General features: G+C 53.6%; 1 protein-coding gene and 1 long non-coding RNA gene across 7 annotated transcripts; one reads left to right on the forward strand and one right to left on the reverse strand.

Annotated features, from left to right (window-relative positions):
- Positions 1–75: 75 nt before the first annotated feature.
- Positions 76–10,907, forward strand: LOC116579069. Of its 2 annotated transcripts, none has more exons than XR_004281126.1 (3): positions 76–699; positions 1,749–1,891; positions 10,772–10,907. It is a non-coding gene; the product is annotated as an uncharacterized LOC116579069 (long non-coding RNA). The 2 variants fall into 2 exon arrangements; XR_004281127.1 differs by having other exon boundaries at positions 76–186.
- KCNN4 (potassium calcium-activated channel subfamily N member 4) lies at positions 5,319–24,214 on the reverse strand. 5 transcript variants are annotated; one of them, XR_004281125.1, is made up of 10 exons: positions 21,747–24,210; positions 18,597–18,692; positions 16,939–17,372; positions 14,947–15,082; positions 12,775–12,885; positions 12,539–12,657; positions 12,122–12,191; positions 10,902–11,069; positions 9,129–9,491; positions 5,319–5,516 (listed from the first exon to the last, which is right to left on the reverse strand). XR_004281125.1 is itself a non-coding variant. In XM_032323894.1 (9 exons), the coding sequence occupies exons 1-8, from the start codon at positions 22,194–22,196 to the stop codon at positions 10,905–10,907; spliced, it is 1,581 nt and encodes a 526-aa protein (XP_032179785.1). In that variant the 5' UTR covers positions 22,197–24,210; the 3' UTR covers positions 8,580–9,491; positions 10,902–10,904. The 5 variants fall into 5 exon arrangements, 4 of the variants coding, with proteins under 4 accessions (XP_032179788.1, XP_032179785.1, XP_032179784.1 ...); XM_032323894.1 differs by lacking the exon at positions 5,319–5,516 and having other exon boundaries at positions 8,580–9,491; XM_032323893.1 differs by lacking the exons at positions 5,319–5,516; positions 9,129–9,491 and adding an exon at positions 9,925–10,484 and having other exon boundaries at positions 21,747–24,209.
- Between the last annotated feature and the right edge of the window lie 130 nt (positions 24,215–24,344).

Consider the following 24,344-nt stretch of genomic DNA (forward strand, 5'->3'; position numbering starts at 1 on the left):
GCTGAGCGTCAGCCCTGGGCTGAGCATGCGTCAATGGACGTGGCTGGCTTCAGTGCGCATGCGGATGAAGGAAGGGAAGGAGGGAGAACGCCGCGGTTCCGCCTTAGTGCGCGTGCGCATTTGTGGGGCGGCCCCTCTGTGGGTGTATAACACCGAGGCAGAGAGGGCGGTTACTGGGATAAGCGGGTTCGAATCCCGCCTCTTCAGTGGCCTAGGCTGGGTTCAGTGGGGGTGGGGCGGAGGGGAGGAATTTCAAGGTCCTGGGCCGATAAATGAGAACACAGGAATGCATTGAAACTGGCGTGAGCGCTGGAGGCTTCCCGCTTTGTGATGGGAGGCAGATGAAATCACACATGGAAAGGACCCAGGTCCGGTTGGACCTTGAAGCACGGCCGAGAGCACCCCAAGCACAGGGAAAGGTTTAGACGGTCTCGCATTCAGAGATCCCCCGGGGTGGAAGGTGAGGCAGCACCGATGGGCAGCTCAGATTCTGAAGGGATTTCGGGGCAGGGTCTGTTGGGAGATGGGGACTGTGGGGAACCTTGGCGGCCGCAGCAGAGCAGGAGCCCAGGACTAAAGGTCGAATATTCAAGACTAGCCCGTGGCAGAAGCCCGTGCGCGCGGCCCGCGGAGAGCGCATGCGCAGCGTCTCAGCGCGGGCGGGAGGTTACCGGGGAGGAAAGTTCGCTCCAGAGGAGAGTGATTCATACGTATGTCGGCGACTGGGGGGAATTTACCACTTTTCATTTGAAATCTCAAAGCGTTTTCCTTATTTCTGTTTGAACAGGGAATACAGGTACATGCTGACGGGTTTCAAGCAGCCAATGGGGTACATAATAAAAATAAGTCTCCTACTCTGGATCCCATATTCCGGTACTAAAGCACCGGCTCCCGGTTTCCTTCTGGAACTACTGTTAAAGCATTGGCGTTAAGAGCTTGAGTTCCCATAAATGGGTGTTCACATATATGGCAGCCGACCTTAACCCTGTCTGCCCGTTTCTAAAATGAAGCTGGCATCAGAGTTACATGGATGAAAGTTCCCAGAACAGTGCCTCGTGCAGAGTAGCTCTGTGCGTCATGTTTTGTGGTTTACGATGGGAATGATAGTGACGGATTCTGAACTGCCCTCTCCCCTCCAGGCCTCATCCCTGCGGCTATTTTCTCAGCACCTGTGCCAGGTGGAACTGTCTCCAGGCTGCCACAGGCTGGTTGAAAACACCAGTCACTTAAGGCGAGAGCCCTGTATAATGATTCTCCAAAGACTGTTTCCCAGAGACACACATGACAATCAGGCCGGCTGCATTCTGTCAGTCAGTGTCCCTCTTTAGCATCTTCACCTCAGTTAGGTGAGTACCAGTTTTTCTTTCTTTTTTTTCTTTTTTCTTTTTTAGATTTTATTTATTTATTTGACAGAGATCACAAGTAGGCAGAGAGAGAGGAAGGGAAGCAGGCTCCCTGCTGAGCAGAGAGCCCAACGCCAGACTTTATCTCAGGACTCTGGGATCATGACCTGAGCAGAAGGCAGAGGCTTTAACCCACTGAGCCACCCAGGCACCCCTGGTGATTACCAGTCTTTCTTAACTAAATTTCTCAATACCAGAAAACCCTCCATGCCGGTTTCACAACTGAGCAGCCCTCAGGTGGAAATGACTTAAAAAGGAAAAAGAATGGCACTGACATTGGGCCTACTGTGTACCAGGCTGTGTTTTATATACATCACTACAACCTTTGCCCTCCCCATTTAACAGATGCAGAAAATGAGTCCGAAAGAGAAGATCCTTACAGAAGTCCACTAGCCAGGAAGCAGCAGGGCCTGGATTCAAATGCAAGCCTGTCTCACCACAGAGAAAGCCCACATTTTTCCCCCTGACAACCGGCAGCCTGCCTAGTGGTGGTGAGTCAGTGGTGCAAACAAGCACCCAGAGACCTGCCTTTTTTTTATATTAGTGTGGTTGTGTGGATGTACCATGCTTTAACCATTTCCCTATTGATAAACATTTAGGCCGTTTCTGAACTTTGGCTCTCCCATTTGCTGCAGTTAATATTGTTGTACCTCTGATGGTATGCATATGGTAGTATTATCAGTGATATCTTGTTTGAAAGTGGAATTGCTGGGTCTGGGCTACAAGCTTTGGAATGTTGAGAGCCATTGCCAAAGGATCTATGTGTTTCTTCATTCACTTCTCTGTTCATTTTATTCATCCATCTACTGAATGAATTATGGAAGTCTAGTCAGCTGCCAAGCATGGCTGTAGGCCAGAGATCCTACAGTGAATAGGAGAGAGCACCTGCCCTCTAACAGATATTCTAGTAAAGCAGATGATGTCAGGTAGAAGAGACTTGGAAGGAAAAGTCAGGGTAAGGAAATTTCGAGTGACAGGGGTCAGAGAGTGACAGGTGGTCAGAGAGGGCTCTCTGAAGAGATGAATTTGAGCAGAGGCCTGAAAAAAGGTAAGGAAATGAGCCATGTGCAGATGCTGAAAAACAGTCAGTGGAAAGACCACTGGAGGAAGCAGGAGTGGAGCCAGCTGTTGAGAGATTGTCAAGGTGACCAGGTGACTAGAGCGGAGCTGGGGGAAGAGAGGAAGGGTTGTTTAGGAATGGAGCTATGGAGAGGGGCCGGGTTACACCAGGTCTTGTAGGCCATGGTAAGGGCTTTGGAAGTTACTTTCCAAGTGACAGGAAGCCATTAGAGGGCCGCGAGCAAGGACCAGAATGTTGGAATGTTTGTTGTATAAAAATTTCTCTAGTGAACACACCGAATTAATGACAGTGGTTGCTTGTGGGGAGGAGGGTCATAGACCCGTGGATCAGAGTTGTGAGGGCGACTGCTTAAGACTTCTGCATTTATGAGCCATGTGACTGTTTATGCACAAAATGGTTAAAGCAGAGCTGGTTGCTGTGGGGAGGATGGCCTGCAGCTGGGCAGGCGTGGACAAAGGCCATGAGGAAACCCATGTCCCTGCCTGGACGGGAGATGATGGTGACTCAGGATCAGGATTGTGTGAGAGGAAGCATGAATCAGGGATGACTTAAAAGTTATCCTAAAGGTTTCAGGTTTGACCAACTGGATGAAGAGTGATGCTCTTTTATGAGGATGGGTTAAGAGTCATCTTGATGGGAAACTGGCAAGCTTGAAGTTACCCTGAGATACTCCCTAGGTATCAAGTAAGGAGTGACAGTTTGGGGGAGAAGCTAGGATTTGTAGATACACAGTGTTTACTGACTTGATGAAATTGTATCCTGTTAAAAATTTTTTTTTGCTTTATGAAAATTTAAAAGCAAACACAAAAGTATTGTGGTGTAAAGAATTCTCACATACCCGTCACTCAGTATCGATAGTCATTTATGTTCCATTTCTGTTGTTCTATTTTCCCCCCTCCCACACATAAGCACAGTTTTTACTTGGAGTTTCCTTACTTTTTTAAAGCAAGTCTCAGATGTCCTGTAATTTTATTTTTATTTATTTATTTACTTTTAAGATTTTATTTATTTGGGGCGCCTGGGTGGCCCAGTGGGTTAAAGCCTCTGCCTTCGGCTCAGGTCATGATCTCAGGGTCCTGGGATCGAGCCCCGCATCGGACTTTCTGCTCCGCAGGGAGCCTGCTTCCTCCTCTCTCTCTGCCTGCCTCTCTGCCTACTTGTGATCTCTCTCTGTCAAATTAAAAAAAAAAAAAAAAGATTTTAATTATTTATTTGACACAGAGAGAGATCACAAGTAGGCAGAGAGGCAGACAGAGAGTGGGGGGGAAGCGGGCTCTCTGCTCAGCAGGGAGCCCGATGCTGGACTTGATTCCAGGACCCTGAGATCATGACCTGAGCTGAAGGCAGAGGCTTTAACCCCATGATCCACCCTGGCGTCCTGTCCTGTCATTTTATTAGCAGGTCTACAAGTATGCTCCATTTGGAGCTTTTAGTGTGTAGATGGTACTTAAAGCCCTGGGGTTCGCCAAAACCATCCAGGTCGAGTGAGTAGACAGAGCAGAGATTAGGCCCTGGGCCTCTCGCATCTAGGAATCGGGGAGGACCAGCACCCCAGAAAGGGGCTGACAGGGAGTAGGAACGTCAGTAAAAGGGATGACCTGGAGCCAAGGGAACAAAGGGTTCCAAAGAGACGGTGATCAGCTGGGGACCAGAGGTCTGGAGAAGTTGTTAGGGGTAGGTGTGGGGTCCATCATGAAGAAGACATGGCTTTTGGGGCACCTGGGTGGCTCAGTCAGTTAAGCTCTGCCCTCAGCTCAGGTCATGATCCCAGGGCCCTGGCTCCCAGCTCCCTGAGGGGTTCTCCCTCTCCCGATTCTCCCTCTCCCTCTGCCCCCCACCATTTGTGCTCTCTCTTGCTCACTCTGTCTCTCTCAAATAGTAAATAAATAAATATATAATAAAAAAAAACATGCTTTCTTTTTTGTTTCCAAGTCTAACTGTTAATGGAAACTTCTCAATATTGTAATACACATTCTGTGAGGAAAAGTTTATGAGTACTTTTCTTTTTTTTTTTTTAATTTAAAGATTTTATTTATTTATTTAACAGAGAGATCACAAGTAGGCAGAGAGGAGGAAGCAGGCTCCCTGCTGAGCAGAGAGCCCAATGCCATGCGGCTCTATCCCAGGACCTGTGCCAAAGGCAGATGCTTAACCGACTGAGCCACCCAGGTGCCCATGAATACTTTTCCTCAGCTTTTTTTTGATGAGATGGAGCTTAAGTATGGTCAAGTGCATAAAAGGCACAGACCTTAAGGGTACAGGTCAGTGAATTTTTACAAATCTGTATACTGATCTAACTACTAACTAGGTCAGGGAGGAGGTCATTTGCAGCACCCCAGAAATTTGTTTGGTGCGTTTTCCTGTCCGTTCCCCTGCCCCACATTGATCTGATTCTGGTCCTAGACAAGTTCTGGCTGCCCTTGAACTTCATATAAATGAAATCTTACAGCAGGTCTCCTGTGTGTCTGGTTTCCTTTGCTTTTTTTGTTGGTGAAAATCTCCCATGAAACGGCAATTGGTTCTGTAAGAACTTACTTTAAAGGATTTCTACCTCCTGATTGTTTTACAATATCTAAAATCTGAACTTGAATCCCAGATGTTTTGTAGTTCAGTGAGTACATAGTGAACTTTAAACATAACACCGGATCTAAGGTGCTAAAAGTTCTAGTGGGATGTTGTGTTTTTTTGTTTTTTTGTTTTTTAAGATTTTATTTATTTATTTGACAGACAGAGATTACAGGTAGGGAGGCAGGCAGAGAGAGGGGAGGAACCAGACTCTCTGTGGAGCAGAGAGCAGGGCTCAATCCCAGGACCCCGGGATCACAACCTGAGCCAGGATCACAACCTGAGCCGAAGGCAGAGGCTTTAACCCACTGAGCCACACAGGCACCCCTAGGGGGGTGTTTTTAAGGTGGTAGACATTTCACCATGTTTGTATGCTTTGGAACGGTCCTTAAGGAGGTAGGGGGTTTGCTGACAGAGGACAGGCGGAGAGAGGAATTAGACTTGAAGTGAAGAGGGGCCTGTTCATCCTGGTAAAAGAAAAAAGAAAGGAAAGCCGTGCCATCTGACATCCCTTCCAGATTGTAAAAACCACTCTCTTGCATTCTTTGTTGGCAGCTATTCCAGTCAGCATAAAAGCTCAAGATGGGTCTACAGTCTGGTGTTGATGTAAATTGTAGGGATTCCTTTGTGAACCATAAGAAGTGGGTAAACGCTGGTGACGTTTGTTGTAAGTGGATGGGGCAAGAGGGAGAGGACAGTGGTGGGCAGCTACAGCAAGGAATGTTGGGGAAGAGGAGTCCCTGGCAGGAGCAGCTGTGATACTGTGATTTTTTTTTTTTAAGATTTTATTTTATTTTAAGATTTCTAGTTATTTATTGGTCAGAGAGAGAGCAGAAGCACGGAGAGCTACAGGCAGAACAGGCAGAGCAGGCAGAGGGAGAAGCAGGCTCCCTGTTGAGCAATGAGCCCGATGTAGGACTTGATCCCAGGACCCTGGGATCATGACCTGAGCCGAAGGCACTTAACTGACTGAGCCACGCAGGCGTCCGGATACTGTGATTTGTATCATGTATTTGGTATGCATCCCATTTCTGGCTCCTAGTACCTAAAACCATTGGAATTTTCTGTGGTGAGAGCGGTAGCTGTGTCTTTTGTGATGTTAATGAGGCGGCTTTGGGAAAGTACCCAGGTAACCGAGGGCTGGGGGCTGACTGCCAGGGACCCAACCTTGTGATTAGAGATTAGAATATCCGGTCTGACCCTTGGCCTTCGGGGGCAGGGAGAGGGGTGTTGAATCAGTTGCCAGTGGCCAGTGATTTCATTAATGATGACTATGTAATGAAGCCTCCATCAGAGGACAAAAACCCCCTCCAAAACCGAAAAGGACAGGGTTGCGAGAGCTTGCAGGTTGGTGCACATGTGGAGATGTGGGGAGAGTGGGGCCCCTGGAGAGGGCATGGTAGCTCTCACCCTTCCCCATACCTTGCCTGGGTGTCTCTTCCCTCTGGCTCTTCCCAAGTTTTATCCTGGCTTATATCCAGTAAGTAAAATGTTTCTCTGAGTTCTGAGAGCTGCTCTAGCAAATTAATTCAGCCCAAGGGGGCATTTGTTGGAACCTGCGATCTGTAGCTGGTTGGTCAGAAGCACAGGTGTCAACCTGGACTTGCCACTGGCGTCTGAAGATTCAAGGGGGTGCAGTCCTCTAGGACTGAGCTCTTCACCTGTGGACTTGAACTCTGTCTCCATGTAGACAGTGTAGATGAGCTGAAGTGCAGGACACCCAGCGGATGGCTGAGAATTGCTTGGGGTGTGTGCGGGGGGAGCCCACACACTGGAATTGGGTGCAGAATCATTAGCAGCCAGGATGGGGTTGGGGAAGACTGGAAGAGGGGTGGGGCCGGACCCTAAACAGCCCCCCAGGTGAGACCTGTGGGTATAACACGATGTGATACTATTCAGCAGTGAAAAAGTAACTGGACTGGATGGAGCTCGTGGCCACTGTGCGGAGCCCAGGAAGCCAGTACACACCAGCATGTAGAGCAGGGTTCAGAGTTGGGTGGGCACAAGAGGTCAGGATGGTGGTTACTGGGGAGGGAGGAGGGTAGGGAGGGACGGGACAGCTTTTAGGGGGCCGGAAACTTCTAGCTTGATCTGTGTGGTGGCTGCTCAGGTGAATAAATTCGTAAAAATTCATTGAGGCTGCATTTAAAATGTGTGTGCTTTAAGTAAAATGGGTCTCAATAAAAGAAAAAAAAATAAGCTGAGCCAAAGAGCCAGACTTTGACAGAGAGCGGGTGGGAGCCCCGGAAGAGTTTTGGGCCAGGGCCAGACCGGGTCATATCTGAATGTTGGGAGAGTCCTCGGGGTCTGGTGAGGGGGTGCCTGAGAGGGGCCAGGGTCTGCCTCAGCCTCAGCTCCTGACTGGCTTTTTAGCCCTGGTAAGCCCCCACCCCACCCCTTTCTGGGCCTCTTTTCCCCATCCAGTCCTCTCATGGGCATGGAGGCAAAACAAGCAGGGGAGGGAAGAAGCCCAGAGCACAGTGAGACTGAGCCCCTTGACAGAGCTCTCTGATTCATGCATACAGTCCCAGCCCCCGGTGCAGGGCCTTCAGGAAGTGCCGATTTTATGAGGTGCAGTGCAGAAACTGCTGGGAGGGGGGCCTCAGGACCGATGCCCCGCTTTGGGGAGCTGGAGCAGGTAGGCGGGGGCAGATGCAAGGTGCTTCAGAGCAAATCTCCCATGTGTTCTCTAAGTTTCTTTCTCGCTCTCTCTCTCTCTCTTTTTTTTTTTTTTTAAGATTTTATTTTTTATTTGACAGAGACATAGCGAGAGAGGGAAACAAGTGGGCCGGGGGCGGGTTGTGGGAGAGGAAGAAGCAGGCTTCCTGCCCACCAGGGAGCCCGATGTGGGGCTCAATCCCAGGATTCTGGGATCTTGATCTGAGCCGAAGGCAGATGCTTAATAACTGAGCCACCCAGGTGCCCCGTTCTCTTAGTTTCTTAGTGAAGAGCCCGTTCTAACCAGTTCCTACCTCGTCTCAGCAGAAACTACCGTGGTAGAAGGTGAGGAGTTTGGGCCACCCCAGGTCTTCAGTGTTTTCATTCAGTGATCTTCACTGAGGCCCGGCATGTGCCAGCCCTTGACATTGAAGACACAGTAGAGAACAAAAATGAAAATGTGGTGCCGTGATCTCTGAGCTAATGAATGGGCCTGCTGGCTACGTGCTGGGGCTCTGGAGCCAAGCTGCCTGGGTCAGATCCCAGCCCTCCCCGCCCCAGTCTGTACGGTGACTGTGGGCAGGTTTCTTAAATCTCTCTCTGCCTCAGTTACCTCATACATAAAACGAGGTCACAATACCTACTTCGCCTTCTTTTAGAGATTTTATGAGGTCATTTATATATAAAGGGCTGAGTGTGATGGTGGGCTCGAAAAATATTGTGATAAAGGGGCACCTGGGTGGTTCAGTTCAGTGTCTGCCTTCAGCTCAGGCCCTGTTCCCAGGGTCCTGGGATCGAGCCCCACAGTGGGCTCCCTGCTCAGCAGGGGGCCTGCTTCTCCCTCTCCCTTTGCTGTCTCCCCCACCACCCCGCTTATGCTCTCTCTCTCTGTCAAATACATAAAATCTTTAAAAAGAAATACGGTGATGGAGACAAGATTCACGGGACTGTGAGAACTTCAGAAAGGGCTCGCTAGAGAAGGGGATATCCAAGCTGAGGCCTAAAGGATTGTGCGGGCAGCAGTGGGGTGTGACCAGGGGGAATAAGTTTGGTAGGAGATTGGCAACACTGCGAGGAGGCCTTCCTGCAGGGGGAGGGTGTTGGAAATGTCATCAGAGATCCCATCTAGTTCCTGTCTCCTCTGCTCCCAGGTGGGCTGGCGTCCAGAGGAAAAGGGCAGTCTATGGCAGTGGGTGGTGCAAGCCCCAGTTTAGCTCTCAGGGCGGTGCATGAGACTTGCTGTGGATTTGGAGGGAAATCTAAAGATAGCTCAGCAGAAAAGGATGACTCGAAGCCCGGGCTTCCCCGCAAATCGAAGGAAGCAAGGGTGAATCAGCTTCTCAAAGTAGAATGAAGTGGCTGTGGGAAGTGAAACCTCAGTTGGAAGGCCTCAGTCCAAGGCCGCTCTGTCTCTGACTCACCTCAGACAGGGCAGAAGGAGGGCTTAGCGCCAGGGCAGGCGGGCTGTGAATCAGGGGCCTACAGCCAGATTCCCGGGCTCTAGACCGGGCTCCTCTTGAAAGCTCAGTTTCTGCATCTTTACAATGGGGTGGGGCAGGGTGGGAAGTCATTGTGGTGAATTACAGAAGGGAGGCACACAGTAGGACCTTCAGAAGTGCCAGCCCCTTCCCTTTTCCTGTTTGAGTCGTAGCAGATAATGAAATGAGTATGTGGGGTGGTTTGGGGTTCTTGTTAGTCTCCTGATGGGTGAGAAGTCATCTAGGTTCTGGTGAGATGAGTTGGGGGGAGAAGGCAGCAGAAGAAACAGCAGCTGCGTGTTGTGTCTGAAAATCAATAGCAATAATAAAAATGATCAACTGTCTCTTGAGTGTTTGGTTCTTGCTAAATACCCGATCCTCTTTACCACTCTGTTGCCGTCTTCACAGCAGTTCCATGGGAAGGTGGACCCATCTCAGAGGTGAGGTAAATTGTTCAGAGAGGTGAAGCCACTTGCCCAGAGTCACACAGCCAGTGGATGGCAGAGTTAGGCTTTGGACCCTGAACCAAAGCCTGGGTTTGAAGCCCTTGCTCTTAGCCTCATATCTGTAGGGTGGGGGCTGTTGAGGGCTTCATGGCCTAGTTGTGGCCTATGGAGCTGGGAGGGGACTTGGAGTAGGTGTCTGCTTTATAGATTGGGAAATGGACAGGGCAAAGGCCTTAAGCTAGATGACCTGCCTGTCGGGAATGTACATATGTTTAGAAAGAAATAGCAGCTCCTTCTGGCTTTGTTGAACATTTATTACAAAGTTAAGAGCAGAGACTGGTGAGCTGTACCCCCCACCCCCCTTCTCTGCACCAGATACTCTCTGCAGCTCTGGCAAACTGTGTCCTCCCGGACCTCCCGCCAGGGGGCGCTGCCTCCCGCCACCTCAACCTCAGGCCTGGTTCCATTAGCTTGGCAATTCCGTGGTCACTAAGGCATCCCAGGATCTTGGACTCTGGGACCCAGGAGTCTCAGCCCCCAGGCACCTCCACTTCTAACTGAAAGCTGAAGGCCATCCATAGCAGCATAGTAAGGATGTTTTTGTCCAGGGTATGTGGGATAGTAGTGAGACCATTTTCCCTTTTGGGGCAGGGGTTTGGGTGTATGTGGCCACAGCCTTTCTCCTTGAGCCAGTGTCTCCTCAGTCAGTCAGGGAGTGAGATCACCCTAAGGTGGGGCCCCTTTGGTCCTTGCACTTGAGGTGCTTTATTCATAGGGCTGGGTCAGGAGTAGCAGGGACAGTGTCCTCCACCTCAATCCTGGGGAAAGTAGCTTGGTTCTTCCTCCATGGGTCCTGGGGAGACAAGGAGAGAGATGGATGGATAGGCCGGAAACCAGAGGGAGGGAGAGCAAGAGCAGGGACACTGAGGTGGAGACAGACAGACACCAGTGGACTAAGGGGGAAGAAAGAGGGTGGGTGTATCTGCCACCAAGAGACCAGGCATCTGGACAGAAACTAGGAACATGCCCAGGAACAGGCATGGAAGGGAGAGGGTATTGAGGGTCAGCCAAGGGGAGAAAGAATGTCTCCTTCCTCCCAGGACTGCCAGTCCAGCCCCAAACTTGAGTCCTCTCCTCCAGATAGGCAGAGCAGAAGAGAAAGAGTAGCATCATCTCCAAGGCCATCTCCTAGTCCTTTGGCCACAAGAGGTGCTATCTACAGGCACCATTTCTCCAGGATGTTTTTCTGCCCGAGTCCCAGCTGCCTCACCAGCTACGTGGCCTCCTGGCTTGGTTCTGGAAGCTGCCTCGACCCCAGGGCAGTGCTAAGCAGCTCAGTCAGCGTGTCCAGCTTCCCTGCCAGGGCGTCCATCCGCTTCTCCAGGGCCTGATGTGAGCTGCTCAGACCCAGCTGCAAGTCACACAGGATCATGTGCATCTGGGCAGAGAAGAGGGGGTGGGAGGTAGCAGCAGGCTGAGCTCGACTTCCTCCTCATCCCAGCTGCCTGGCTCAGTGCTTTTCACACATGGTTTAAATCCTCTTAAAAGCCTGGGGAGTGAGGATTCCATTCCCGTTTTTACAACTACGGAAATGGGCCTGGAACAGTTAAATGACATGCCCAAGGCGGCTCCTCCGGTGAGGCCTAGCGTTTGTGGAACTGATGAACGACTTCAGGATCCACATAGCCCTTTCATCAGCTTCTCGGACTAGGAGCCACAGCTTTATGAGAATTCTCGAACTCTCAGTTTTTGACTGGATAATCTTCAGAAATTATGACCTGCCAGTTCTGGCAGATCTAGGCCCCCACCTCCTCCCTGAGACCTGCCATGCAGTTTAGGGGCCCTGCATCTGTGACTGCTTGCCATGGCCTTGGTGCCAAGGGCCACTGTTTGAATTGTCTTGGGCTAATAAGAAAAAGCAAAGGCGGCTTAATAAGCAAAAGGTGCTGTGAGCCAAGCCAAGGGGTGTGACGTTACCGTCCCCAAGCGCCAGCGAGTCTGGTGGTCCCAGCCGGAGAATGACAAGCTGAGTCAGCCCCGTGGCCCTGGGCCCCTCTTCGCAATAGCAGCAGAGATTGCCTTTTACTGAAACAATGTACCCTGTCTGTGTCAGAGTTGTTAATTTGTGTTTTATTGGTCTTGCCATTTGTGTTTGAACTTGGTTTGTATATTTGCTTTGGTTTTATTGCTGTCTAAGAGTCACAGTTGGAAGGAATTTTGTATCCGTCCACATTAACTCGACAATAAAAATAATATAAAACCAAACACTAAAGTTCTTTGTGTGATTTCTTTTTCTAAGGTTAAAAAGGATCGGTCCCCTCCATGAGTTTAAGAAACTGTCCTATCATTCATTCAACCACAAACCTTTGTTGAACACGTGTGTGTTTGCCAGACCTCTGACAGTGTTCTTTATGCTGGGGCCGGATGTCCCTGCCAGCTGCCCTGGCCTCCCTTTTCTTCCAGACCCTTCCTCCCACAGGGTCCTGGTACCTTGGAGATGTCCACCATGGAGTTCACTTGTTCCCGGAGCTTTCTGTGTTTCAGTCGTACCTGGCGGAACCTGTGGGAAGAAGCCAGAGGTCAGAAGTGATCCCAGCTCGGGGATGGGCTAAGCGGAGGAGAGACTCACATAGATGTGGTCCGGTGAGGAAGGGTTGCCAGAGCTGAAACCCCCCTAAGCCCATCTCTTAGGTAGAGCCCCAGGTATCCTGACTGCACCCCCATACAGATTGGCGCGGACCCACAGACACAGACGCACAGGACAAGCCATCACAGAGTCACCGTGAGGTCTAGGTGCACATCTGTTCAGCGGGCCTGCACGCCGGTGTCCCACCCTGGCCGCACATGCACATCCGTTGCCACACACCATATGGAAGGGAGGAGATGCGCACAGAAGGAGGCCCTCACCTGTTGATGGCGGCCAGCAGCCTGCGCTGGTGCCTGCGGGCAGCCCCGCGCTCCTTCCTGCGTGTGTGTTTGTAAAACATCCAGGCCTCTTGCAGCACTCGGGCAGCTGATTCCTTCATCTGGGGGTGGGCACAGTGTCAGTGGAGGCAGACCCCTAGGGCTCTGGGACGAGGAGGGGGTGGCGTCTGGACTCCTGGGTCTGAGGGAGGCCTTGGGTGCCATGTGCCCATCCTTACCTCTTTGGCGTACTGGATGTCCATCATAAAGTTGTGCACGTGCTTCTCTGCCTTATTAAACTCCAGCTTCCGGGCCACCACGGCCACCAGCAGGGCTGTGCAGCAGACCCCCTGTGGGCACAGCAGACACTATGACGGAGGGCGGTGGGGCTCTGGGGCCACCAGACTCCCTCCTAGAACCCTCCCAACAGCCACAGAAGGCAGGCCAGACCACCCCCGGTGGACAGATGAGCAGACCCAGAGAGGGGAACCGGGGTCCCACACACCCCCGAGGGGGTGGAGCCAGGATCAGAGGTCATGTGTCTGAGTCCCACTTGTGGATGTAGTGTTTATACCACCAGAAAGCTCTTGTTAAAGGTATGGTTGGAGAAGAGGAGAAGGGCTGATCTTGGGTGAGAGGTAGAGCTTGGGCTCCTGCCAGAGCCCTTCCTCCCCACTGCTCACAGCCTGTTGGCCATCAGGTCACCAAAGGTGTCCCTCCCCCTCCTTCTGCCCCTGTGGCTCCTGGCCAGTTCTGGCCCCATCCTTTCCCTCCTGGACCATCTCCTGACCCGGACCCGAGGGAGATCTAACATTATGACCCTGCCCCCTTACCCTACTGCCCCAAACTTTTTACCCTCACTTTCAGAGCCTTCAGACAACTCAGCCTGACCTCAGTCTGCCATAGCTTCCCGAGCATCTTGGTCTGAACACTCCCTACTTCTCCCAAGACCTCTGAACCATCAGCTGCTTGGTGGTACCTGCTGTTCTTCCCTGAGTTACAATGAATTTTCTTCTGAAGTCTTCCCCTTCCCCAAAATGTGTCTCAGCTCAAGAACACTCTGAACAATTTACTGGTTATAAACACCATTTCTAGGAACACTTGTGTCCCAAGGCCAGCTCTGAGCATGTTACTTAATGTCTCAGGGGCTCACTTTCTTCCCTGTAAAATGGGCATGTCCTCACAGAATTACTCTGTGGGTTCCTTAAGTGAACACCTGGAAAGGGTTCAGCGCAGAGGCTGGCACAGAGTCTGTACTTGATAAAGTTACTTATGATTATCCCATTGTGTCAGGGAACCTCCCTGCCAGGAACTGAGCTGTGAGCTCAAGTGCAAATTGCCTGATCTCTCTAGGTCTGTTTCTCCTTGTGTCAAATGCGGGAGGAGGTCCCAGGCATCCCAGAGGATCCCTGACCCTTTGGGAGTGTTTCCCTGGCTGAATCTCTGCTCCTCTTTCTTGGTCCCAAAGACTCACTCCTGTGGGGAGGGGATCACACTTGCCCATCACCCCATCCATGACCAGTGGAAATGTAGCATATCTTTTTTGGAACAGCGTCAGGACTGGGGGCCGCAGCCCTGAGTAGGGGGAGCCAAACTGCAAGGGGAGGTGAAGGCCAAGGTTTTGGGTGCTGGGTCCTGGACGAGGATAGGGGCTAGGAAGGGGGAGCTGGATGCCTGGGTCTATGAAGGGAAGGTGGTAGATGTCTGGTTTCAGGAGGAGACCAACTCTGGGGAGCCTCTGCCACATCCTTGACATGAGCTAGGGTGGGCAGCTGGATGCTTGCGGCTAGTTACAAATAACAGCCTTCCCACCCCCATCCCTTGACCCATTTACCAAGAATTTCCTATGTGCTGGGTGCTGAGACCCTGTGTGTGGTTTAACTCATCTCAGGAACCCCAGGAGGAATACATTAGTATCAGCATCCCCATTTTATTATAGGCTTAATCCCAGCTTGGAAGTGGCAGAAGCAGGATCTAAAGACAGGCAGCCTGACCCCACAGGCAGGCTTTGGATGAAGCCCTAATGGAGGCTGGAGACTAGGTTCCTGTGTCCTGGAGAAGCTGGGAAACCAAGGGCCTGTGTCCTAGACTGAGAGGGTAAGGGCGTGAGGAGGAGGGTGTCTTCATGAGGCTCAGGGTGGATTCCTGGATTCTGGAAGGAAATGGGGTTGGGAAGTCAGGGGCCTGTGTTTTCCAGGATGGTGAGGTCTAGGGTCCTAAGTTTCAAGGAGAACAAGGATTTAGGGGATGGGTTCCTGGATTTTGAAAGGAAATGGGGCTGTGGGTGTCCAGATACCCAAGTTCCTTGGGGGTGGTGTCCTTGAGTCCCTTTGTTGGCTCCATGATTTCTTTGGGCCCAAGAGATAAACAGTTGGGGGAAGGGGTAGGGTCCTGTAGGGGGCTGTACTCACCATGACTCCAGTGCAGAGACAAACAATCTTGCCCCACATGGTGCCTGGCACCACGTCTCCATAGCCAATGGTCAGGAATGTGATGGGGATCAGCCATAGTGTGTCTGAAAGGTGTCCGGTGGCATTAACGGCCTGCCTGTGGGGAAGGATGGGTTAGTTCTAAACCCTACCCCAGGGCTTCCCTTGATGTCTGATATTCTCCTTCCTCACACACCCACAGTCCCCAGAAGCATTCAAAGAAAAAGTCTGTAAATTCTGGGCTTTGGAGAGCCTGCCTGGCTTCCTCTCTGCTGTGCGAGCTGGGCAAGATGTGCTCAGCCTCTCCGGGCTGTGGTATTTGAACCTGGATCCAGCCAGGTCCAAGGCTTGTTTGGTTTTCATTAGGTTTCCAGGACTGCTGCTTTCTGAGCAGGTTGAGAGGTTGAGAGGGGACAAAAACCCAGCCCAGAGTCCTCTTGTCACACCCTGGCAGGGATCTGTGTACACACAGAGGAAGGGGTGATTTTTTTCTTTTCTCTCTCTCTTTCAGATTTTTTTTTTCAGATTTTATTATTTTTTTAAATTAACCTCTACACCCAACATGGGGTTCAAACTCACAACCCCAAGATCAGGATTCATATACTCCGCCGACTGAGCCAGCCAGGCACCCCAGAGGTGCCTTTTTCTAATGTTCATAAAGATGCTTTATGGCCTACAAGTGGTCCTGTCAAGACTAAAAAGGCAGGATCCTGCCCTCCCTTCCCCCACTTCATAGAAGGGGACATTTAATTTGAGCCATGGAAGGGACTGAAAATCCTGATTTGTCTAAACTTGAGTCCACAGACCCCTTGTATAAGAGTCAGCAAGGAACGCTTCATTCGTGAGGCCCCAGACATGTCAGACCCACTACACTTGTGTTTGGATGTGGGGACTGAATTTGCACTGTTAAGCCCTACTCCCCTCATCTGGAAGTACGTTCAAATTTGAGGACTTCTGCCTTGGGGTTGAGAAATTTGACCCCCCCTTGCCCACCCTCCCATTTTTCAGATGAGAAACATGGTGGCAGGAAAACAGAGCCAATAAGATGTATCAGTTAAAAATCCTGAAAGAGGGGTGCCTGGGTGGCCCAGCGGGTTAAAGCGTCTGCCTTCGGCTCAGGTCATGATCCCAGGGTCCTGGGATCTAGCCCCCGCATCAGGCTCTCTGCTCTGCTCTGCGGGGAGCCTGCTTGCCCCTCTCTCTTTGTGCCTGTCTCTCTGCCTGCTTATGATCTCTGTCTATCAAATAAATAAATAAAATCTTAAAAAAAAAAAAAAAAAAGAATCCTTTGCTAGATGTACTAAACCAGATGTCCCAAACTTGAGCTGGGGTCAGAATGCCTTGTTAAAACAGACTGCTTGGCCCCCACCTGCCAGAGTTTGGGATTTGTTAGGTGTAAGTACGGCCTGAGAATTTGGATTTGCAGCAGGTTCCCAGGTGATGCTGCCGGTTCTGGAACCATACCTTAAGACCAACTGGCTAAGATTAATGTCACTTTCTTTATCTGTAAGAGAGAGGACCTGAGGCCCAGCTTGCAGTCTGTCCAGTAGGCAGCCTAGAATCCTGCATCCATTCCCTGCAGGAAATTCCCTTCCAGAGCAGCCCCAAATCACCACCGTCCCAGGATGGGGGGGGGGAGCACCCCAGTTCATCTGTGCTAATTCTGAAAAGGTGTCCATATCCTCCAAGGAGGCCGTTGCAACCTTTGGCCAGGCCCCAGTACCTGGGTTTAGAGACTGAACAGGTGTCCCGAGACCTAAGACAGGACAGGTGTGGAAGCGGGGGAAGGAAGGGCTTGCTAGGGTCTGTGTGTGTCTGGGGAGACTGGAGGCTGCAAGCGGAGGAAGGGCGGGAGCTGGCCCGTTGGTTCCTCCCTGCCCAGTGGATGAGTGTGGACCCCGGGGGGCAGCTGCGGCTGTGAGCGGCTTCTCCAAATGCTCGAGGTCCCCCCACCCCTCACCGCAGCACCCTCACCTCTCAGCCACCGACAGCACCCAGGCGGTGGTGAGCCAGAGGCCAAGCGTGAGGCAGAGCAGCAGGCGACCGGGATGCGTGTTCATGTACAGCTTGGCCACGAACCAGTGGCGGAAGCGGACCTGGTTGAGGGCACCGATGCTGCGGTAGGACGCGTTGAGCAAGACGCCGCTGCGCAGGAGGACGGCGCGGGGCACCAGGTAGAGGCGCAGCAGCATGGCCAGCGACAGCAGCGCCTCGCCCTCATCCAGGAAGCCCGGCCAGGACTGCGTTGCCGCGGCCGTGGGCCCGGACCCCAAACCCTGGGCGCACGGCGGACCCTGCACCGGCGCGGGATGCAGCGCGCACACAGCCAGCTCCAGCACGATCTGCGCTGCCTGCCGCCCGGTCAGCGCCACGCGCCAGTCCCGGAGCCCGTTGTCTGTCATGAACAACTGCGGGGAGGGGACAGACGGGGGAGGGGGTCACAAGAAGGTCAGGTGGCCGCCGCCTGCCAGAACCAGGAGATAAGGGGGGCCGTCCACCAGGGTCAGGGTGGGTGGGGTTGGGGAGAGTGGGGAAGGAGTGGGACCGGACCTTGAAGAGGACCTCTCTCCACTTTCTTCCTAACGCCTTCCCCCTCGGTTTCGGCCCGCTTCCAGAATTTCCTGTGTACCCCCACATTGTTCTATATATTGAAGGTACCGGTGCACAGAGCAGAAAGCCCTGCCTCCTGGGAGCCTACAGTCCTGACAAACGAAGCCATCGCCTTCTGTTTCTGGGGCCGGGGGAGTAACTAACCGAAAACCGCGCCCCTCTGGCAGTGCAGATAGCCAACATTTACAGGGCACTTTGAATGGGCCAGACATTGCTCTATCTGCTTTACATGTTATGACTCAGGGAATGCTCCCAACACAGTGAAATTGAAAGCATTTTACCCCATTTTACAGGTGCAGAAACTCAGGCCCTGGTCTTTCAGCTGTGGCGGCACAGCTGAGCTACAAATCCAGGCCACTTAACTGTTTGACTAGTAATGATAATGTGTACTTTCTATTGAGCAGGTGCCACAGCGGGGAATGACTACACATGATGGATAACCCCCATTTTGTATACAGAGGTTCTGGGGGAAGGGGTAGAGGCAACAGGATCTAGGGGTGTGGGGGATGGGATGAGGGGAGGGCGCTGGTAGAGAGTTGAGCGTCAGGATGAGACAGGACATGGGAGGGGGGTGATGGGTGGAACGCCCCCCCCACCCCCGGAGTCTAGGGGGTAATTGGCACAGAGGTGGGGAGCTCAGGAGTAGGGAAGGACCCTCAGGCACATAGCCTGGATTTCAGGTTACTTGGAACTGGAGTAGGTGGCGCCCCAGGCAGGGGTGACAGAGATCTGGGGGGCTGGGCCTGGAGTGAGGCTGCCTGGGGGTGGGAGCCCTCAGCATCCATGAGCATGCGAGGGGAGACAGGGCTGCAGGGGAGCATGGGACTGGGTTGCTCCAGGAGGCTCGGTCTGTCTATCTGTGGTTCTTCTCATCTCGGTGGGTGAGGGTGTGGACAAATCTCAGGGTGGAGAAACCTCATTACTCAGACCAGGAGGAGGAGGGTGGAAAGTGTGAGCTGACAGGGAGCCGTGGGGGCTGGGGTGGGGGCAAGGAAGGGGCCCAGGGGTGGGGCCTGCCCTACCTGGACCTCTTTGGCGTGAAATGCCACAATAAGACAAAGGAGCAAGAAGGTGGAAATGCTGATGGTGCATTTAACCAGGAACAGGTAGAGCGCCCACTGTTGGAAGGGACAGAAAAAGGGGTAAGATCCTAGGTTCCCAACTGGTCAGTCCCCTCCACCTCCCTCCCATAATGCCATCTCTTCTCAATTCCCTATTTCCTGGCCTCCGCCACCCATTCCTCCTTGCCTGTCCTCCCCCCACCCCCATCCCCACAAAACCTGGTTCCACCCAGTGTCTCAGTTTTGGGGAATTCTCAAAACCATCTGGTCCCCAAGGAAAGTGGTCCCTTCCTTCCCAGCCTGACAGCCCCAGCTCAGAGGCCGGTATGTACCCTCCTCTTCAGCCTTTCTCATAGGATCCACACCTGAGGGGAGACCTTACAACTCACAGCCCTTTTTAATTCCCTCATCCCTCCCCCACCAAAAATAGTTCCTCAGTTAGGGGGTGGGGGAGTGGGGAGGTCTAGAAACAGACATCTGGCCTCGAGAAAGTTCCCCCGCCCTTCCCTGACCACACAGCTGGTCCAACCCTAGAAAGCAACCTGCCCTAGAAGATCCTACCACCTTCCCAATTCCCCAAGAAGCCTAGAAATGATCACCCAATACTCAAGAAGTGAATGACACCCTCCCACCCCCCCACCCCATCCAGGACACTGGGTCCCCGAGACCCCAGTCCCAGCTCTGAGGAATTCCCCTGGGTCCTGGCCCCTGCATCTCCTTCCCCCTGCCCTCTCTCCTGGCTCTAAGCCCAGGGCAGATCTAGCCGGAAGCACATGGCCTCCAGAAACCACGGAGAGACTTTTTTTTTCCCTCTCTCTTTGTGTGGCAATACCTTGGAGAGATCTAGAATTCTGGAAGAAGAGGTTTAGGGGGGACTGGGACTGCTGGATCCCCTAGGAGGAGTGGGGAGGGGTCCCTGCCTGAAAAATGTTGTTGGGGAGGGGGATCCACCTGGGCTCCCCTGCTGAGCTCAGCACCTGTTTCTCCAAAGATGTCTGCCAGCTCCCCCAGCGGGCCAGGGCCCCACCTCTATGTAGGGGAAGAGGGCCAATTTCCTGCCCCAGGGGACCTGCCCCCCCAACCCTCCCCAAACAATGGTGCTGTTGTTCTTAGCCCTCCCCTACCCCCTTATCCTCCTAAGGCTCCCTGGTTCCCTGTCCCTTTCTTTAGTTTGTCACAAACTCCACTCCGCTAGACACACCCCCTGCCCACACGGCACCCCACTTCTACTTTGCTGGTTCCTCTTCCCCCAAACCCCTGACTCAGTCTCTGAAATTTCCCTGTCTCCGGGGATGCTTCTGTTTCGATCTCTGTTTATGTCTGAGGGTCTCCGTTTCTGTCAGACTTTCCATCTTTCTGTGTGTATCTCAACTTGGGGAGCTCTGTCTTTCACTGTCTCTTACTGCATCATTGTCTCTGTCTCACACCGTCTTTGTCTCTCAGTGTCTCTGTCTCTCAGTCTCAGTCTCTCTTCGCCCCTCCTCCTGCTGATTTCAACAGCTTGTTCTCCTGCACTTCCCCAGCTGGGCACCTGCCTCTCCTTCAACCCCTCCCCCTGGGGAGCAGGTGTCTGGGTCCCTGCAAAATGGGTTCCTAAGACTGAGATGGCGGTGGGGAGGAGGCATGGATGTTGTCAAGGCACAAGTAGAAAGGGGGCTGAGGAGGACCCTTAGGGCCACGTATCTCAACCCTTACCCCCAGTTTACAGATGGGGAAACTGAGGCCCAGAAAGCTGCAGCCGCTTTCCTAGAGTCCAGCTGCTGGAGACAGCAGACTGGCAAATGGCAGAGGGAAGGAAGAAATGAGAGGTGAGAAGGGGGAGAGAGGGAGTAAGGAAGGAAAGACCCCCTGTCCCTTCCCCTCTGCAGGGAGCTCAGGCCCCACCTCCCCTGCTGGGTGGGGTTCTGAAGCGTGGGAGCGGCGGGTAGGCCCTGGCCATGCTTCCTGTTGGCATGGGCTCCGGTAGCCCCACCCCCCGTGCCCGCTGCCCTGGCCTCGGCTCCCCGGCCAGAGGAAGCTGGCCTGCCCTGACCCTCCATGTGGCTCCTGGTCACTTTGGAACTGCGCTCCTCTGCCACCACCCCCAAATCCAAGCCTGAACCTCCCTCCTCCAGGAGTGGCCCCCAACCCAGTCCTCATGTCAGCGTCCCCAGCCAGCCCAACTCCACATCCCTTACCCTAGACAGTTCTCCAACCCCTCCTTTCCGGTTAAGCAACTCTGTTCTGTCCTTAAACCACTGATTCTGACCCCTGTCCTCTATCTGCCCCATCTCTGCCCAGACTGAGGCTGGAATGTGCCGAGAGCCTGCTCAGACCTGTCCTGGCCCCACCTGTCCTTTTCCTCCCCACCGACTCTATCCTCGGTCAGGCCCCCCTTCCCCCAAAGACACTCTAAGCCTCCTTCAGACCCAGGAGCCTGGACTCCCTGCCTCCTCCCCTGGGACCTAGGAGCCCAAGACACTGTACACCTACTTCTCCATTATGCCCCAGAATAGCGTGCAGACCCTGGGGAGGCTGGGACTGATGCACATGGGAGGGGCAGGGGGCTGTTTTCCATTTCCCATCCCCACCCCAGCCAGTTTTTTTGGTCTCTGCCCTCCGCTGCTGAGGCACTGGGTAAACCTGCATTTAGATAAGGACCAAGAAGCCGCCGCCTAGTTGGAAGAAGTTAGCCTTTCTCCCCACCCTTCCTTCACTGAATCTGAGGCTACCCCTCCCCTGATCTCTTCTTGGGAGACTACAGGATCTGGTCAGCCACCCCCTGACCTCACGGGGTCCCGGGCTTCCAGCTGTCCCATACAAACCTTCAAAGACTGAGACACTGAGACCCATGTTCCCTTCTTTTTGCAGAGAGAGCCCTGAACATTTACCTCTCTTGGGCCCCAGGAGTCCAGACCCTCAGCCCCCTCCTCCTTCAGACCCAGGAATCCAGACCCCTAGCTCCTCCTCCCTCAGAGTTAGGGGTTCAGGTCCCCGGGTCCTCCCCTCTCAGACTCAGGACTCCAGCCCCTCCTCCCTCACACTTGGGTCCCGACCACCAGTCCGTCCTCCCTCAGACCCAGGAGTCTCAGCCCCCAGCCTCCCGTGGCCCAGGATAAGAGCTCCACTCACCGGGCACCCTCCGAACCACAGCATCTCCGCGTGCAGCACCATGAGTCCAATGCCAATTCCCGCCAGCGCTAGCGCCCAGCCGGCCAGCCACTTCTCCTGCTCCAGCAGCCGCTTTCGCCGCTGTAGGGCCCCCAGGCCTGGCACCAGCTCCCCGCCCATGGCCCCTGCGGTCTTGGGGCTCAGCCAGCTTCCTGCCCAGGGTCCCCCACCTCGCAGCACACAAAGGGCAGCCACTGTGGCTTGCAGGTCCTCGGCCTGCTCTGCTCCTCGCTCTGGGGCTCTTGCTTTGAGGCACAGAGGAGTCTGTGCCCTCTGGGGGTGGTGACGACTGGGCAGGGCAGGGAGGGGCTGGCGTGGCCCTTGGGCAGAGGGAAGGCTCCCCAACCACCCTTTGCAGCCTGAGGAGGGACTGGGGTGTGTCTTGGGGCAGAGCAAGGAAGAGGCGTGCATCCACGTGGATGAAGACACATACTGGCACACAATAGATTGTGTCACACACAACGGTCTGCCCTCTGTAACACACACCTATACTCAGCCACACCCAGACACCACAAGACACCCGGTGACAAACCCTCACACACACCACGGCCGGAGACGGGACCGAACACACATGGGGCACACACCACAACCTACAGTGAGTGACTCACAACTCCCCGATGAGCTCTGCAGCCCACAGCCACACCCGACACCACACAGATGGTGTGACACACGCCAGCACTCAGCACGGCAGGCAGTGCCCTGTGGCTCCTGTGACCACCCAGACCGTTCACACACAGGCACAGAAAACTGCAATTGAAACTGGGACAACATCCTCTTGCCCAGACAGTCACCCCCGGGCTCTCTTGCTCCATTAGCACGACACACACTAACGGTTCCACGGACACACATCAGGTTACTGAGTCACACCCACGTGCCGCACTCAACATCCCTGTGTGAACCGTGCGCTAACGGCGCCCCAGACGTGATCCACCTGTGCACTGGCACCCAACACGTGCGGACACAAAACATTGGGGACACACCTCGGCAGTCCTCAGGCCCCCAGCACACAGTGAAACGCACGCGGATGGCACGTGACACATCAAGTATATACACTTGCACAATGATCCACAGCGCACACAGACTCACCAGGACACACAACACGCCCTGCGCCCGGAGCCATTCAAGCATGTGGTCGGAACAGTGGGAACGGACATGTGTAGAGACCCACAGTGCTCAGCGACACACACAGAAACCCAAACAGCCCAGGATAGGTTTTGGTGCCTCACAGGGACAAGACCTAGAATAGTAGCCCTGGGGGGTGAGGGTGGGGGGCGGGGCCCCTACCGTGGAAATGCAGCATCGCCTCTGACTGACAAGCCACAAATGGCACACCATATACTCCAACACACGTGGCCACACAAACACCGAGTGACACAAAACATGCTGCCACAGTATTTCCCAGCACTACCTTTTGTTAACACCCTGGATCACGTAAAACATCAGGTGTGACCCACCGACACAGCTGACACCTAAGCCTGTAACAACACCACACACCACACCAGGGGCTCCCCTCCGCTGCGGCGCACTACACAGCCACACAAACACAACACACTCTGAGTGTGGACACCCACGCTGTGTTCTCGGCAGGGAAAGGAGAACCTGCCCCACATGGACACAGCCCCAGGCATGTCCCATGGGGTCACATCTCTGACTGATAGCTCACCTTCGCACAAAAAAGGCATGTAACAGAGACACAACACACGGTGATGGACAGAACAGCAAATGCAGTACAGGGTGACTCCCAGAGGGACATGCGGTGTGCTGGAATGTCACCGTGTGCAGCTGTGCCAGAAAAGCACATGGGTCGGTGTACCGTACGTGGGGACAAAGACCCAAACTCTGGGGAGATGCTGGCCGGGTTACACTAAACACCTCGCACACACTGACCTCTGAGACATAGCTGGTGGCCAGGCAGGCACCAGAGGGAGCTCACAGACATGACCCCTCTCCCTCCCGTGTTGGATGTCAGGCAGGAACACGGACCTGCCAGCCACAGGGAAACGAGACACTCACGCACAGACATGTCTGGCAATGCACCAACACAGCCCACGCAGACACACCCGGAGACACCAAACCGCACACACACAGACACGCCCGGTGACAGAAACACAACCCGTGCTGGTGCCCCGCCCGGTCCGTGGCACCCATGTGATTCCCAATCTGCGTAGAGACACGCGGGAGAGTGATGGAGACACACCCGGGCACACCCAGACACACCCAGACACCATGCGCGTGCCCGCCAGGAGAAAACGCTGCTGCCGGGCACCCTGGAGGCTGCAGCCGGGATGCCCCCCAGCTACCCGCCACCCCTGTGGCCTGGCACCGGTCTCTCTGCACCTCTCAGGTTCTTGGGCCTTACCTAGGAATCCTCCCTCAATCTCTCCTGCTCTAGAAGCCGCTGGGTCTGTGCTGTCTTTATTTCTGTCTCTGCCTTTCCCTGTCTCTTGTTCTCTCCCCCATTTCTTGACCTCTGTCTCTTCTGGCTCTGTCTCTCCGTATCTCTGACTCTCTCAGTATCTCCTCTCTCTCTCTGTGTGTCTCTCAGCCTCTTTGTGTCTC

The sequence above is a fragment of the Mustela erminea genome, chromosome 19, assembly GCF_009829155.1.
Source record: "Mustela erminea isolate mMusErm1 chromosome 19, mMusErm1.Pri, whole genome shotgun sequence".
Taxonomy (NCBI): domain Eukaryota; kingdom Metazoa; phylum Chordata; class Mammalia; order Carnivora; family Mustelidae; genus Mustela; species Mustela erminea.